The sequence below is a fragment of the Tursiops truncatus genome, chromosome 11 (genome assembly GCF_011762595.2).
Source record: "Tursiops truncatus isolate mTurTru1 chromosome 11, mTurTru1.mat.Y, whole genome shotgun sequence".
Taxonomy (NCBI): domain Eukaryota; kingdom Metazoa; phylum Chordata; class Mammalia; order Artiodactyla; family Delphinidae; genus Tursiops; species Tursiops truncatus.
The window spans coordinates 583704-598387 of NC_047044.1; the positions used below are offsets into that span (position 1 = coordinate 583704).

At 51.9% G+C, this 14684-nt stretch overlaps 1 protein-coding gene across 1 annotated transcript in view; it reads right to left on the reverse strand.

The window, feature by feature from the left end:
* MOV10L1 (Mov10 like RNA helicase 1) overlaps positions 1-14151 on the reverse strand; it is a 44546-nt gene extending 30395 nt beyond the window's left edge. Inside the window, exons 1-8 of the mRNA XM_073788028.1 lie at positions 14055-14151; positions 12245-12429; positions 7353-7515; positions 5938-6050; positions 5329-5516; positions 2247-2390; positions 1750-1994; positions 1254-1365 (exon numbers count right to left, since the gene is read on the reverse strand). Of these exons, the coding sequence (XP_073644129.1) occupies positions 1254-1365; positions 1750-1994; positions 2247-2390; positions 5329-5516; positions 5938-6050; positions 7353-7515; positions 12245-12429; positions 14055-14151 (1247 nt within the window). The remainder of the gene's footprint in view (positions 1-1253; positions 1366-1749; positions 1995-2246; positions 2391-5328; positions 5517-5937; positions 6051-7352; positions 7516-12244; positions 12430-14054) is intronic.
* Between the last annotated feature and the right edge of the window lie 533 nt (positions 14152-14684).

Here is a 14684-nt window from a genome sequence, read left to right on the forward strand (position 1 = left end):
GGTTCAACACAATCTCCCTTCGTTCACACAGGGAAAGTCACAGAGCTAGCAAACCAGTCACCCTTAGCTTTTTTATTATTAATTTAAAATTAATTTATTTCTTTATTTTTGTCTGCGTTGGGTCTTCGTTGCTGTGCGTGGGCTTTCTCTAATTGTGGCGAGCGGGGGCTACCCTTCGTTGTGGTGCGTGGGTTTCTTATTGCGGTGGCTTCTGTTGTTGCAGAGCATGGGCTCTAGACGCACGGGCTTCAGTAGTTGTGGCACGAGGGCTCAGTAGTTGTGGTGCACGGGCTTAGTTGCTCCGCGGCATGTGGGATCTTCCCGGACCAGGGCTCGAACCCGTGTCTCCTGCACTGGCAGGTGGATTCTTAACCACCGTGCCACCAGGTAAGCCCACCCTTAGCTTTTAATAATTCTTTTAGAGGGAAAAAATGGACGTTCTAAAATAAGCAATGCTAATGTTTTCCCAAGCTAAAATCACACACTTGAAATGGTATTGTCTGTAATTCTCACGCTTAAGAATGGAAACAATATTTCTAGTACTCCCAAGTTTAAATCAGAGCTGTGTAGCGTGACCAGAGACACCACCTCCCACTCTGCCTTCTGCCCACTTTCCACTGCTGCTCGAGTCCCGGCCCCACTGTCACGTTATGGAGGCGCCATGGGGGCTGCATCACCAACCACTGGCTCGAGGACTGCCCTTGGCTCAAAGCGCCACCCGGGCCTGAAGCAAGGTGCTGATTTAATCAGAGCCACCCTCTGACAAATTTTAAATCACCAAGTGTAGATGAGATGAGGGAGGGGAGAAGGACTGCACCAAAGTGCCCAGCTGCCAGGGGACCAGCAGGCAGAGCCGGGGGTTCTGGACACGGGGAAGGAGGCAGGAGACGGAAGCGCCCACGAGGGCTCGGGAGCCTGTGTCTGGCTGGGCTGCCCGGGTGGAGGGAGAAGGGCAGGCAGGTCTCAGGGCCGAGCTGAGGCCAGGCCTGGGGAGCAGCAGCAGGGGCCTCGGGGCCCCGGCTTCCCAAGGCTGTGGGGGCTTGGCCGTGCCCGTCCTCCGTAGTCAGGAGTCAGCGGGGGTACCCTTACTCAAGCCACTTCCTCCACTAGCACTTTTCCTTGTGATTCCGTCCCATCAAAATAGTTACCAATACTTTTTACATCCAACCTATAAGTACCATAAGCGAAACCGAACAAGACAAACGCGCAGATGCCTGCAAAGTCAACTCCCTCCATACCCTCCAGCCACGTACTTTGCATCACAGGTAACCACGATCAGGGTTTTTCCACCTGGAGGAATGAGCCCACCAGGTTCGGGCTTCTGTGACACATTCTTCTGCTTTTCTCCTTTACAGGCATAGTCATCTGGGAGATGAAATTTAAATCCAAAATTAGACCAAAGGTGAACTGTTCTGACAGTGGTGGTGCTGGTGGAAGGGACTATCACACATAGACGAGTGGCCGAAGCCCCCGACAGGTGAGCGACAGGCAAGGGGGCTGCAGGCATCCTCTTCCCAATTTAGAATCATTGCAGGAAGCAGCTCGTGTAAAGCACGAAGCAGCTCGTGTAAAGCACGCCGGGCATTTCTCCAGCTGTTTTAGCCCCAAGTATCAGAGAAGGGTCCAGACCAAAGAGCCCACAGGGTAAACGCTGCCACTAGCCTGCCCAGACCCTGGAGCGGCTGCACCAGCTCCCGGACCCGACAGGGCTCGCGCAGCTGATCCAATGGCAACAGCTGAAACGTCTACCTGGAGAGGCTTCTCTGTTGTTCACCAGACTGCTCTCCAATGTCTGATAGGTTTTGTTTTTCCTGCAGCTGTCTAATGAGTTAATATTTTCATCCGCAAAATTCTTCTCCTTCTCAGGAACGGAAACAAGAGACACTTCAGGGCACGTCTGGATTTTATCCAGCATCTGAAATCTGAACTGTTTAGCTTTATCCCAGCCACCCAACTTGCAGCTGACTAAGTTTTGAGGAGTGTCTCCTTTATTCCTGGAAAAGGAAAATTAGCCATGAACAGAGATAGGATTTCTAAAGCTAAAATACTGTTACCATAAAACAGAATTCAATGTAACTAGTGAATGGCAATTGCAAATACTTTTATGAGTATAAGTAAAAAGGCTATTTCAGGGTGGAAAATCTAGAAAGATATACATAAAGGAAAAAATAAGCAAGCAAAATAAAATCGGTTCTACAGAAATTCTTAAACCACAGTTTGTACTTCTGTTTGAATGGCAAACTTACTCTATCCAGATCACCACATTTTTGCTTTCTCCTTCTTTCAGCGTTCCAAAATTTGTCATCCTCGTGACTTCAATGTCACCTTTGTTTTTCAGTAAAAGGGCTCCACAGGCCTCGTCAGCAGCCTCCTGGACCACAGAGGTGCCCCTGGATAAAGCAGCCACAGGACAGTGTTGGGGTCAGCATGGGCGGGTGGCGCGTCCTGAGGCCCCACCTGCCTTCCCTGCCCTTCCGGGCCACACCAACCACAGGGCGAGGGGATAAGGGGCCAACCGCAAAGAGGCGACCAAGTAAGGACGACACTTAGAACTTCTGAGTAAGACAGCAGATCACCCTGAAGAAGAAACTACAAGCCCTGCTGAATCCAGAGGAGAGGAGGGCCCTGGTGGGAGCTCTGGGGATCTGAGAACACGGGCAGCCTTCGCCAGCTGTGCACCCCCCGAGCCCCGGGACTCCTCGCCCCTGCACCCCCCAGCCCTGGTCACAGAGGGAAGGGTGTTCAATGCTCCTCCCCAGACCCTCCCCGGCTGCCGCAAGGGGCTTTGCTCGTCAGTGACCCACTACTAAGCTTTCGCTGGAAAAAGAGTGTGGCTTCAAAATATTTGAAACTAATTAAATGAGAACTTTTATCTTTAGAAAATGAGCAGATTCCACCCTCCCGTGAGAAGGGACCATTCGTCCCCCTCTGTCCTCCTGACGCTGCCATGAAGCTCGGGCGCTGTGCCCACCGTGCACCCTCAGCTCCTTCCTGCCCTCCCTGACCCTCCCGTAGTGCCACCTGGAAACAGGCTCCTTCACACCTGGTCCCTGTGCACACACCCACCCAGAGACACCCTCCACCACAGCAGCCACGCCCTCTCAGCCAGCCCCCCTTAACTCCCTGCTGGCCACACGGCCCTGCCCGCCCCCCGCTCCCCACCTTCCTCTCCTCATCCACACGGCCAGGGCCGCCCTGAGATCAGGCAGCCATGCCTCAGCCCCCGCCTGGGGCGGCCGTGGGAGCGGTCATCTGTCCTGGCAGACGGCCAGCCGTAGCGGCTTATGGGCAGGCAGAGACGCACCAAGACAGGAGTCAGGAGCCACCTGCGGGTTCTGGGCGGAACCCACCCGGAGCCTGGAGGGGGGATGCTGGACGCCGCTACAGGCCTGGCCCGGAGGAGTGCAGGTCCCTGCTTTGCACACGACACTTCGCTGTCCTTCAGACCCTTGAGCGGGCAGCCGGACGGTGCGTCTGAGTGCAGGGCAGCATCCTCCACTTGGGGCTAACGCCGTGGAGCCAGGACCAGGATGGGAGGAAACCACGGTCAGGATGCAGCACAGGGACCACAGCATACGGGGCATCTGCTGGGTGGACAGGACGCGGGGCCTGACTGCTTACCGGGCCAGCGACCCCTCCACCGCTCACCCCAGCCCCGCACTGACGGGGGGATGATGAGGGGCTGCACAAGAGCTGGGGTTGGCTCACAGCCAGTGTCTGAAAATGAAGGTGTGACGACTTCCCTGGCCCCGTGAAGACGGCTGCTCGAGGCAGACGCATGGAGCTCGGGGTAAGTGCCCGACTGGTCACCCTTACGGGGACCAGCTCCCCTCACTGGAGGGGCCAGAGTCCACTGCAGCCAGGCCACCAGGGGAGGCTCACCCGAAGCTCACCGCCCACTGCCAGGGAGCCCCCCGCTCCTGCCCCCACCCACTCCATTCGGCAGACGCGGGTCCTCTGGAAACATGGTGAGTCACAGAGCAGGTTAAGGTAAGTGCTGCGAAGAATCAGACAGACAGGGCAACAGGGACCCAGACTCCCTTCCGACGAACACGCTGGCCTGCAGGCGAGACGGCAGCTGCTTCTCTCGGATGGCCAGTTTGCACCAGTCCTGGCTGCCCTCCCACGATCCGCCCCTGCCCACGGCCATCAGGAGCCCAGTTAACTGTGCTGTGAAGACAACGATCAGGAAGCCCGCGTCCCAACAACACGGAGCTCCCTTAAAGTGGCAGGAGGTTCCGAGTGACAATACCTAATGTGGGCAGGGCCGACGGCCAGCAGGATCACAGAGCCAGCAGGGAGCCGAGGCCCCGGTTCGGCCTCCAAGATCCCGGCACAGATGCCTGGCAAACAAGCGCCTGCTTGGCCTCACATCCTCACACCCCTGGGCCCATCAGATGGACTGAAGCCAGAACTCCCGGGCCTCCTGGGCCTTCCCGGTGGAGGGGGCAAGGGTATGCATCTCCCGCACTTCGCTGTTATGAGGACGGGCAGAGTCATTCTCCAAAAGGAGAGCAGGTCCCGTGGGGCAGGAGGCTGTGTCCACCAGACAGCCTGGTCACGGCAGGGCCCACCTCACCATGTTCCCCTTCTGCCCACACCCCGGTCCCAGCACATCCCTCCCAGCTGCGCCAGGCAGCTCAGTCCTCCTGAGATGGGGCTCCCCTGCCTGCCCGTCCTGTGGCTCATGAGACACTCCCCCCTGCAAGCAATCTGCTCCGCTGAGGAGATCAGACAATAAACAGAAGGACTTCAGAAACCATGTAACGAGCTCCCTGAGACGAGCACTACGGAGAGAGAGCAGCAGAGACGGGGCGGGAGCTCGGGAAGGCCTGCCGTGCTGCATAAACACGCGTGTTGGAGGCAAGAAGTCACGGGCGCACAGAAGGAAGAACCAGATACAGGAAATTCAGTAATTTTAAGAACCGACCAGGACTTCCCTGGTGGTCCAGTGAGTAAGACTCCACGTTCCCAATGCAGAGGGTCCGGGTTCGATCCCTGGTTGGGGAACTAGGTACTGCATGCGTGACACAACTGGCATAGCCAAAATAAAACAAAGCACTGACCACGTCCAACGTGTTCTACAAAATGCCAACATGTGAAAGAACACAACACACAAAGCCCACGAAAATATGGAGATCATCACCATGAGCTATCAAGAGGCGGCCTCTCACTCAGCCTTCAGGCAGCTGTGAGGACCCCCAGCCCCCACGAGGGCTCTCCCTCCAGCCCCGCCAGCTCAGGGCCTGGACGGTCTGCTACCTGCCTTGTTCAACCGGCTCTCAGATGCACCCCAGGCCCCCGCCCCCCGAGCCGCCGCCTCCTCACCGCCTCTGCACTGGGGTCACGCACAGGGCCCTCCACGTGTAGCACGACTGGCTGCTCTCCACCACCACCGCGCTGACCACGTCATGCCTCTGTGGCACGTAGCCTTCCGGGAGCTTCAGGGAGTCCAGAGTGAAAAAGATGTAGTCGTTGATCACCCCGTTCCTCCCACAGAGGCTGGACACGCAGACCTGCAAGCACAGCACCAGACGCTGGCAGTGTGCACGGGGCTGCCGCAGCCAGTGAGGCTCAGGCCTGGTCTCGGAGGAGGAGCAATGCCCCCAGCGGGACCGGCCAGGCAGGGAGCGGGGCCCAGCGCACACCTCCACCCGCAACCTCAATTCCCTCCTCTGTTCCAGTCCCCACTCCCCAGACCACAGCCGTTGCTACGAGCGAGGGCAGAGCCCACACCCCACTCCACGCATCCCCACCATCAGACGCTTTAACACTCCTCGTCCCTTCGTGACCTAGAATTTAACTATGTGAGTGTGCAGGCCGGCCGCCGGTGACCTCGGTAAGACATCAGGGTCTTCTCTGCCCGAGACGGACCCTCATTTATCCTGACCTCCCATTGCACCCAGGACCCCGGGCCGCTCGAGGCTCAGCACCTACCCGGTCCACACGCTTGTACCTCAGTGGCTTCACCGAGATGGCCTCACTGCTCCACGTGCCCGGCCGGATCCAGTACTCGGCCTCCACCCAGTCCCCCTTGCAAGGCTTGAAACCTCCAAGGCAGGGAAACCGGGCATGTTACTTGGTAATGCAACATCAAAGTGTACAATTCACTCTGCAGTTATGTTTCTGTTCTGAGACACACATGACTGGTTGAGAAAGGTGCTCACTGTTCCTGTTAGGAACCAGCGTATCCACCTGGATTCTCTTCCAGGTTTACCCACGCCAACGGAGCAGAGGCTGTTACAGGCCAACCTGTCTTCCTGCCTACAAGGCAAGAGCAGGGGACCTGGTCTGCACAGTGTCAGGACCCCATTTGATTTCAGATACTCCCCAAAGTTCAAACAAAGAAAAACGTAACAAAGTGTCATCAACAACTGCAACCAAGTGGGCAGAATGGCAGCCCTCTACCCACAGCCCTGGCTCCAGGAGGTATGGGTACGTGTGGCACTCCTCTGCCAGCTCCTTGCAGGCACTGTGAGTACCCTCCCCATCAGGGACACCCAGGGTGCACGGTGACACAGGGAGATGTGCTCAGACCTGAGGCCTGGGCGGCTACGGGTATCCCAGCCCAGGAGAGGGAGCCCCTCGCTGTGCCAGGGAGCTGGTAGGGTGGCCGGGAAAGCGGGGAAACGGCAGGGGCAGTGACGTGAGGTGGCAGCCAAGCCGTCCTGACGCGAAGCGGGGAGAGAGTGGTCTGGACAGGTTGGGCGTGGCACGCGGTGTAGCCACAACCGGTGATAACCTTTTGGTTGTTTTGTAATAAACATTTTTGCAGCAGTTAAGCTCAAAAAACAACAGTGCCTAATGAAATATGGAGTTTGTTTCTCAAGAAAGCTGGTGACGAGCACACAGCAGCCCAACCATCTGCGGACACTGCTACTCAGCAGCGGGGCCGTGCTGCACCACGTGCAGTGGCACAAAGCCACTGGAGGCAAAGCTCCTGAAGCAGCAGCTTCCAGGTCGGTGGGTGTTCTAGGCAGACTGCCAGAGGCACAAAGGCAGCCCAGCTACAGAGCACCCACAGCAAAGCCACTGCTCAGACAGACAGACCAGAAGGGAAAGGGCAAGGCTGGCTGGTCCACACAGGGCAGGCCTGGGGGCAGAGCAGGGGGGCATCTGGGGTAAAGAGCTCCAGCCTCAGGGTGGGGTGGGGTGGGGTGGGATGTCAGAGGCCTGGGATGAGATCCAGATAGGAGGAACCAGATGTTGGGCAGAGGCTTTAAGGGCAACACTCTGAGGACCTGGCAGATGAAAACCGGTCCCTGGTCCATCTCAAATCTCGTTATGAACATTAAAAAAAAAACCCCACAAAACCTAATTTTAAACATGAAGCAGAAACGCATCCCGTGTACCTTCACACACACTCTCCAGGGAGAAGTACGTGGTCTGGTTGATGTAGCCGGCGCCGTCCATCAGCGAGGTCACACAGCCGACCAGCACTCGGGGGCTGGAGTCGGACAGCCCTCTGCCGTGCCTCTTGCTGTTGTCTTCCCATTTATCTGAGACGGCTTCCACCTGCAAGACAGGCAAACTGCTACTTAAGACATACTGAGGACTCCAAGGAAAGCAAACCTCTGGCCAAGACCCCCTTATGAACAGAGGCAAAAATCTTCAATGAAATACTGGCAAACTGAATGCAGCTGCATAAGAAATGTGTTGTACACCACGATGGGGGGGTTACCCCAGAATGCAGACGTGGCTCCACACATGACAGTCAGTCAGCACCATCCAGCACACTGGCAGGACACAGGAAAAAATATGCGGTCATCTCAGCTGATACAGAAAAAGCATCTGACATAACTCAACACCTTCACACGATAAGAACTCAATCCAACAGGAAGAGACTGGAACTTCCTCAACAGGATAAAGGCCACATGTGAGAAACCCACAGCTCACGTGACACTCGGTGGTGAGAGACTGAAAGCTTTCCCCCGAGGATAAGGAACAAGGCAAGGATGCCTGTTTTCACCACTTCTGTTCAACATAATACTGGAAGTCCCAGCCAGAGCAATTAGGCAAGAAGAAGCAATTTTAATATCCAAATTGGAAAGGAAGAAGAAAATTATCTACTTATAGATGACATGATCTTACACACAGAAAACGCTAAAAAATCTACAAAACACCTCTTAGAGCTAATAAATGAATTCAGCAAAGTTCCAGCGTATGAAATCAATATACAAAAATCAGTCGTATTTCTATACACTTGCAATGAACAATTTAAAAAAGGCAACTGAGAAAACAATTCCATTTACGATAGCATCAAAAAGAATAAAACACTTAGGAATAAATTTAACCAAGGAGGTGGAAGACCTGTACACTGAAAACTATAAAATGTGGTTGCAAGCAGTCAGAGAAGACACAAATAAATGGAAACACATCTCACGTTCACGGATTAACATTAAGACATCAATACTACCCAAAGCGATCTATGGATTCAATGCAATCTCTATCAAAATCCCAATGATGTTTTTTGCAGAAATAGAAAAACCCATCCCAGAATGCATATGGAATCTCGAGTAATGCTGAATAGCCAAAACAATCTTGAAAAGGAAGAGCAAAGTTGGAGGACTCACACTTTTTGATTTCAAAACTTACTACAAGGGCTTCCCTGGTGGTGCAGTGGTTAAGAATCCACCTGCCAATGCAGGGGACATGGGTTCAAGCCCTGGTCCGGAAGATCCCATATGCTGCAGAGCAACTCAGCCCATGCGCCACAGCGACTGAGCCAGCGCTCTAGAGCCTGCGAGCCACAACTACTGAGCCCACGTGCCACAACTACCGAAGCCCACACACCTAGAGCCCGTGCTCCACGAGAAGCCACCACAATGAGAAGTGCATGCACCGCAACAAAGAGTAGCCCCCGCTCGCCGCAACCAGAGAAAAGCCCGCGCGCAGCAACAAAGACTGAATGCAGCCAAAAAAAAAGTAAAAAACCAAACAAAAAAACCCCAAAAAACTTACTACAAAGCTACAGTAATTAAAAGAGTGTAAAGACAGACAAAATACCAATGAAATAAAGAGCCCAGAAATAAACCCTCACATATCTGGTCAAAAGTGCCAACAAAGGTGCCAGGACCCTTCAAGAGGGAAAAGGTCTTCTCAAAAAACGGTGGTGGGAGAACTGGCTCTCAGCGTGCAAAAGAATGAAGTCAAACCCTCATCCAACACCATATTCAAAAATTAATTCAAAAATGGGTCAGACTTAAATTTAAGAACTAAAACTATAAAACCCTTAGAAGAAATCACAGGAGAAAATCTTCATGATCTTGGATTAGTTAATGATTTTTTTAAGTGTGACATCAAAGGCACAGGCTATTAAAAAAGGATAAATTGTACTCCATCAAAATTCAAAACTTTGGTGCATCAAAGGATATAAGAAAAAGTTAAAAAATTCACAGAATGGGAGGAAATATCTGTAAACCACATATCTGATAAGGGATTAATATCCAGAATATATTAAAAAACTTCTACAACTTAACAAGAAAATAAACAACCTGATTAAAATACAAGCAAAAGAACTGAAAAGACATTTCTCTAAAGAAGATATATAAATGACCAATAAGCACATGAAAAGATGCTCAACATCACTAATTATTAGGGAAATATAAATCAAAACCACAATAAAACACCCCTTCACATCCACTAGAGTGGCTACTATCAAAAAATGGGAAAATAATTCAAGTTGGTGGAGATGTGGAGAAACTGGAACCCCTGTGCTGCTGGTGGGAATGTAAAATGGTGCAGCCACTGGGGAAACTTTGGCGTACCCTCAAAAAGTTAAATATAGGATTACCACATGAGCATGCAATTCTACTCCAAGGTATAGACCCAAAAGAATTGAAAACTGGGACTCAGAAAGGTACTTTTCACAGCAGCATTACCCACAACAGCCAGAAAGTAGAAACAACGCAAGTGCCCATAAACAGGTGAGTGGAGAAACAAAATGTAATCTATGCATACAATGGAATATCATTTAGCCATAGTAAGGAATGAAGTTCTGATACATGTTACACGGATATGCCTTGAAAATATTATGCTAAGTCTAATACGGCAGACACAAAAGGACTAATATCATACGATTCCACTTACATGAGGTACCCAGGATAGTCACATTTATAGAGACAGAAAGTAGAATAGTGGATTATTGTTTAATGGGTATAGAGTTTATATTTGGGATGATGAAAAGTTATGAAAACAGACAGTGGGTATAAGCGCACAACAACATGAACGTACTTAGTGCCACTGAATGGCATTAAAAAATTTAAATTAAAATTAATTTTATGTTATGCATATTTTACCACAATAAAAAAACCTGAATAAAAAATGAGCAAACAAATCCAGAGGGTAGAGCAAATGAGCCAATTCCACAACTTTCACAAAGGAAGTCAGTTAAAACTGTTAAATGTTGGTAAATCAAGTGATTCAAGCATCTTCCAGAAGAGCTAAAAACAAACAAGGCAAGTACTTGGCCTGCGGAGTCCAAGTGCAGGTGGAGAGCAAGGAGGAAGCGCCTGTTCCTCGCTGGCGGCACGTTCCCGGCCACAGCGGCCCTGCAGGCCCTCCAGCCACCACACAGACGTTCTACATTCGCGCCGTCCAATTTGGTGCCACCAGCTACGTTCAGTGCTTGAAATGTGGCTCGTGAAACTGAGGAATTAATTCTAAATTTTATTTAATTTTAATAAATTTAAATTTAAATAGCCACACATGGCTGGTAGGTGGCATTTACTAAAATGTAATGGTAACAAAGTATGTCTTGACCATTTTAAAAAGTAGTGGAGCTCAGTAAATTTGCAAGATACCAAATTACGTAACAAAAAAAAATCAACAGATTTCCTAGAGGGAAAGAAAAAGATTAATTTGAAAATACAAAGAAAAATTATATTGATAATGGAACAAAAACATTACAATTCTCAAAAATAAACTTCACAAGGAATCTGCAGAACTGAAGTGAACAAAAGAACACAAAAGAAGGCTTAAATAAGTGGACAGACAAAATTTATAGCTGGAGAAGACCTGCTATGATCCACACGTCGCTTGACCTAAATGGATCCACACACTCAGTGCTGGTCTGGGTGAGTCTGAGCCCAGGAGGAGAAATGGCAGGATTACTCTAACGTTTATCCACATCGAGGGGAGAGCCCAGAGAAGTCCATCCACAAAGAGGAGGAAGAGAGAAAACAGCCTGCCACCTGAGGACACAACCGTGCCACGTGGGCCACGTGCAGGCATCAGAACCGACAGGGAACCGACAGGGTCCAGACGGGGTCCCAGGCAGATGGGATTCTGGTGTGTGAGAAAGGGACCTTCCCACTCAGTAGGAAACAGGGGACCACTCAGCGGATGACTGGTGCGCTACCGGGGAAGAAACGTCTGGCTCCTTCTTTCAGTCTGTACATCCAGTAAGTTCCAGGTAAATTAAACATTTAAATGTCCATAAATTTTCACAGGAAAACCTGAGTGCATGTCGAATGAAAAGTGGGAAAAGCCTCTCTAAGGATTCGTACAGAGCCCGAGAGCCACATGGAAAAGACAGACATGTTAACTACATAAAATGAGACTTTATAAAACAAAGTCAAAAGATGATCTTGGGGGGAAACATTTGCAACATTTTCATATAATAATTTTGCTTAAAAAAGTCTAATTTCCAAAATGTAGCAAGTTTAATTTTAAAAAGTTGAACCCAACAAAAAAATGATAAAAGGACACTAAAATAACTCATAGAAAAAATGTGAAAATTTAATCTCCTTTAAGGCTTAAGTGCAAATTAAAATTATAAGATCCCTTTTCAAAGTGATTGGTGCAGATTTCCAAGATCAATAACGTCCACATCCTTTTGCCAACGTGGGTAACAAGTGTCTCATCCTGCCCCTGAGTATGATTAGTGCAGCGTTACTGAAGGATAATTTGATGATAACCATTAACACGTTAAATGTGCACATACTCTCTGACTGACAATTACACTTCCAGGAAATCAGAGTACAAAAACACAATTTGTTTTTTAAAGAAACACTTGCTGAATAGCAGAGTTCATTAATTATCTTGGCTAACTGGATAACAAAGGATCCAAATAGTTATTTTTAACAATACTTTTTTAAAAGACTAGAAGAGTGGATACAGAAGTGGTAACAGTGTTTCTCTCCATGGCATAAAGCTACAGGTTGTCTCTGACAGGTAACTGAACAGGAGGACAGCGGCGTGAAGCCCAAGGTGTAGGAGGCTTCCTCATGAACTCAGGCCTTACCCGGATTGCTTTCAGTCCATTCGACACCTTATTTTCTTCCACGACCGCAATAACTTCCTGTCCAACATTTAGAAGCACTTTGCTAGTCAAAGCCTCATTGGAGAAGTAGATCAAATCATCAATCATGCCATAATCGCCGCAGTACCTCGTCACGACACCCTGGACAGTTTTCAACTTGGTGTCACCTAAGACGGGTAAACAGAGAGGTTATATTGACCACAAATCAAGTGCACACTACAGTTAAGCCCCCCAGAGCGTCCGTGGGGCCAGGAGCCCTGTGGGCTGAGAACCTCCCTGGGGACTGGGGTGCGCAGAAAGCAGGGTTTTGGAGGCAGACTACCCAGGTTCCTCCCAGGGGCACAGGCGGTGGGCTCGATGGGGAGAGCCCGTCTGCATCTGACGGCCAGCTCTTCCCCAGCCATCTGTGGAACCCGGGCTAGGGCTTTACCACCCCGTGCCTGTCCTCACTTGTAAAACGGGGACAGTCGTGGTCTCTGTCCGAGAGAGCTGTGTGAGGGTTATTACGTGACAGACGCGTGCAACGCGTAGACCTCTGAGTGGCTGGCACAGGCTGGGGGCATCGTAAACTGCTGTTAGCATTATAGCAGCATCGGGGAGTGGCTACTGCGCATCCTCATCGCCGCTGTTATCAATACCACCAGCAGCACGGTCAGGCGATTCTGTGTTATTTCACCAAAGCAGGCGCTGGAAGACGTTCTGGGCCTGGGGGGCAAGTCTGGCGTAGAACAGGGCCTGCCCTCATCCACTCAAGAGACCCCGGCCAGAACCCGTGCTCCGAGTCCGCACAGCACCTCGTCTGCTCCTTGTCAGACACAGAAGACACCCAAGTGCCCAGGGCACGGCCCAGCCACGGAAGCCCGCGGAAGCCTGGCTGGAACTCCGACTGCTGTTCAAGGGCCACATTTAACAGACAAGACCCGCGCGGACGGACGAAGCGACTTACTCCAGGCGGCAAAGAGGCACTAACAACTCTGGGCAGAGACGGCTTTCAGCGCGCTGCCCCAACAAGTAACTCCACGGCCGACGTTCTGGCTTCTCTTGCGGAGCATTTCGTCTTTTCAGAGGTTAGAGAGGCAACTAGAGAATCGCTACCCGGCGTTCAAGTCTCAGATGCGAAGAGGAATTGGGAGGAAATGCGAAAAGCCTTGGGGAAAAGCAACCGTGTAATTCGGGGTGCAGGGAGGGACGCTGTGGCAGAAACAGAAGTACGTACAGCTTGTACTTCGGGAAGATGGGTTCGAAAACAATTTCAAGTAAACAGGAGGAGAATGCCACGAGACTCTAAAATGACAGCTTAAGACAGCCAGGTTACACTCTTCAGAGCTGTCGAAGCACACAACCGCAAGGGACACTGACACAGAGAGAACGGGAAGCCGCGCCGGGACGACGTGTCAAGGCGCTCCCGGCGCATGAAAACACAAAGCGGAAACAAGGAGGCACAGACCCCAAAAGCCGTAAAATGCTATTACGTACTGAGAAGACCTATTTAAGTTACACTGCAAAGAAGAGATCATCACGGGACAGACACGCCTCAGCTTCGAGTTAGAAAACAAGCAAAAGCTCTCAAATCCCGATCTCGTCACACTAACGCCCTGGGACCCGGCTCGGACCACGCTCCTCCCCCACTCCCGCCCCACCAGGCGCAGGAACCAGGCTTTGAGGGCCTCAGCGGCTCTCACTACGTCACCAGCCGCCCCACCCCCACCCCCGCGCCCGTCCACAGTCCCGGTCCACCGTCTGGCTGGGCGGCCTCAGGGGGCCGCGCGTACCAGCCCTTCCCGCGAGGCACCTTCTGCGAGCTTGGGCCCCGGCGGCCCGGCCTCCTCCTCGGGTTCTTCCGCCCTCCTCCAGAAGAAGGCCACCAGCTTGCCCGCGAGGTGCAGCATGGCCCGGCCGTTCGTCTCCGCCGCCCTAGGCGCCCGCACGCGGCCCGCCGCTCCCGCTGCCCTCAGCCAATGGGGTTGCTGCGCCCGAGCCTGCGCCTGCGCGCCCTCGAGCTTGGCCAATAGGGTTGTGGCGCCCGCGCCTGCGCCCACGCCTGGTCAAGCTCGGCCAATGGGGGTGTTGCACGCGCCAAGCCTGTTAGCTGCGGGTGGTCGGCGGTTGCTGACCGTTAGTGCGCGGCGTGGGAGTGACGTCATGCCTGGAGCTCAAGGCGTGCGCTGGTGGGCAGGGCTTCGCGCAGATGGGCGGGGCTTCGCCTAGGTGGGCCTCCCTCCGTCCATCGGAGGAGCGGGGAAGGCAGAGCATCTCACAACTCTGTGCTGTTAGGTGTAGCTTTGGCAGACATGCTTTATCAAGTTGAGGAAGTTCCCTCTGTTCCTATTTTTCTGAGAGTTCTTATCGCGCTTGGGTGTGGAATTTTATCAAATGCTTTTTTCTGTGTCTGTTGAAGTGATCATGTCGTTTTCGGGTGTTA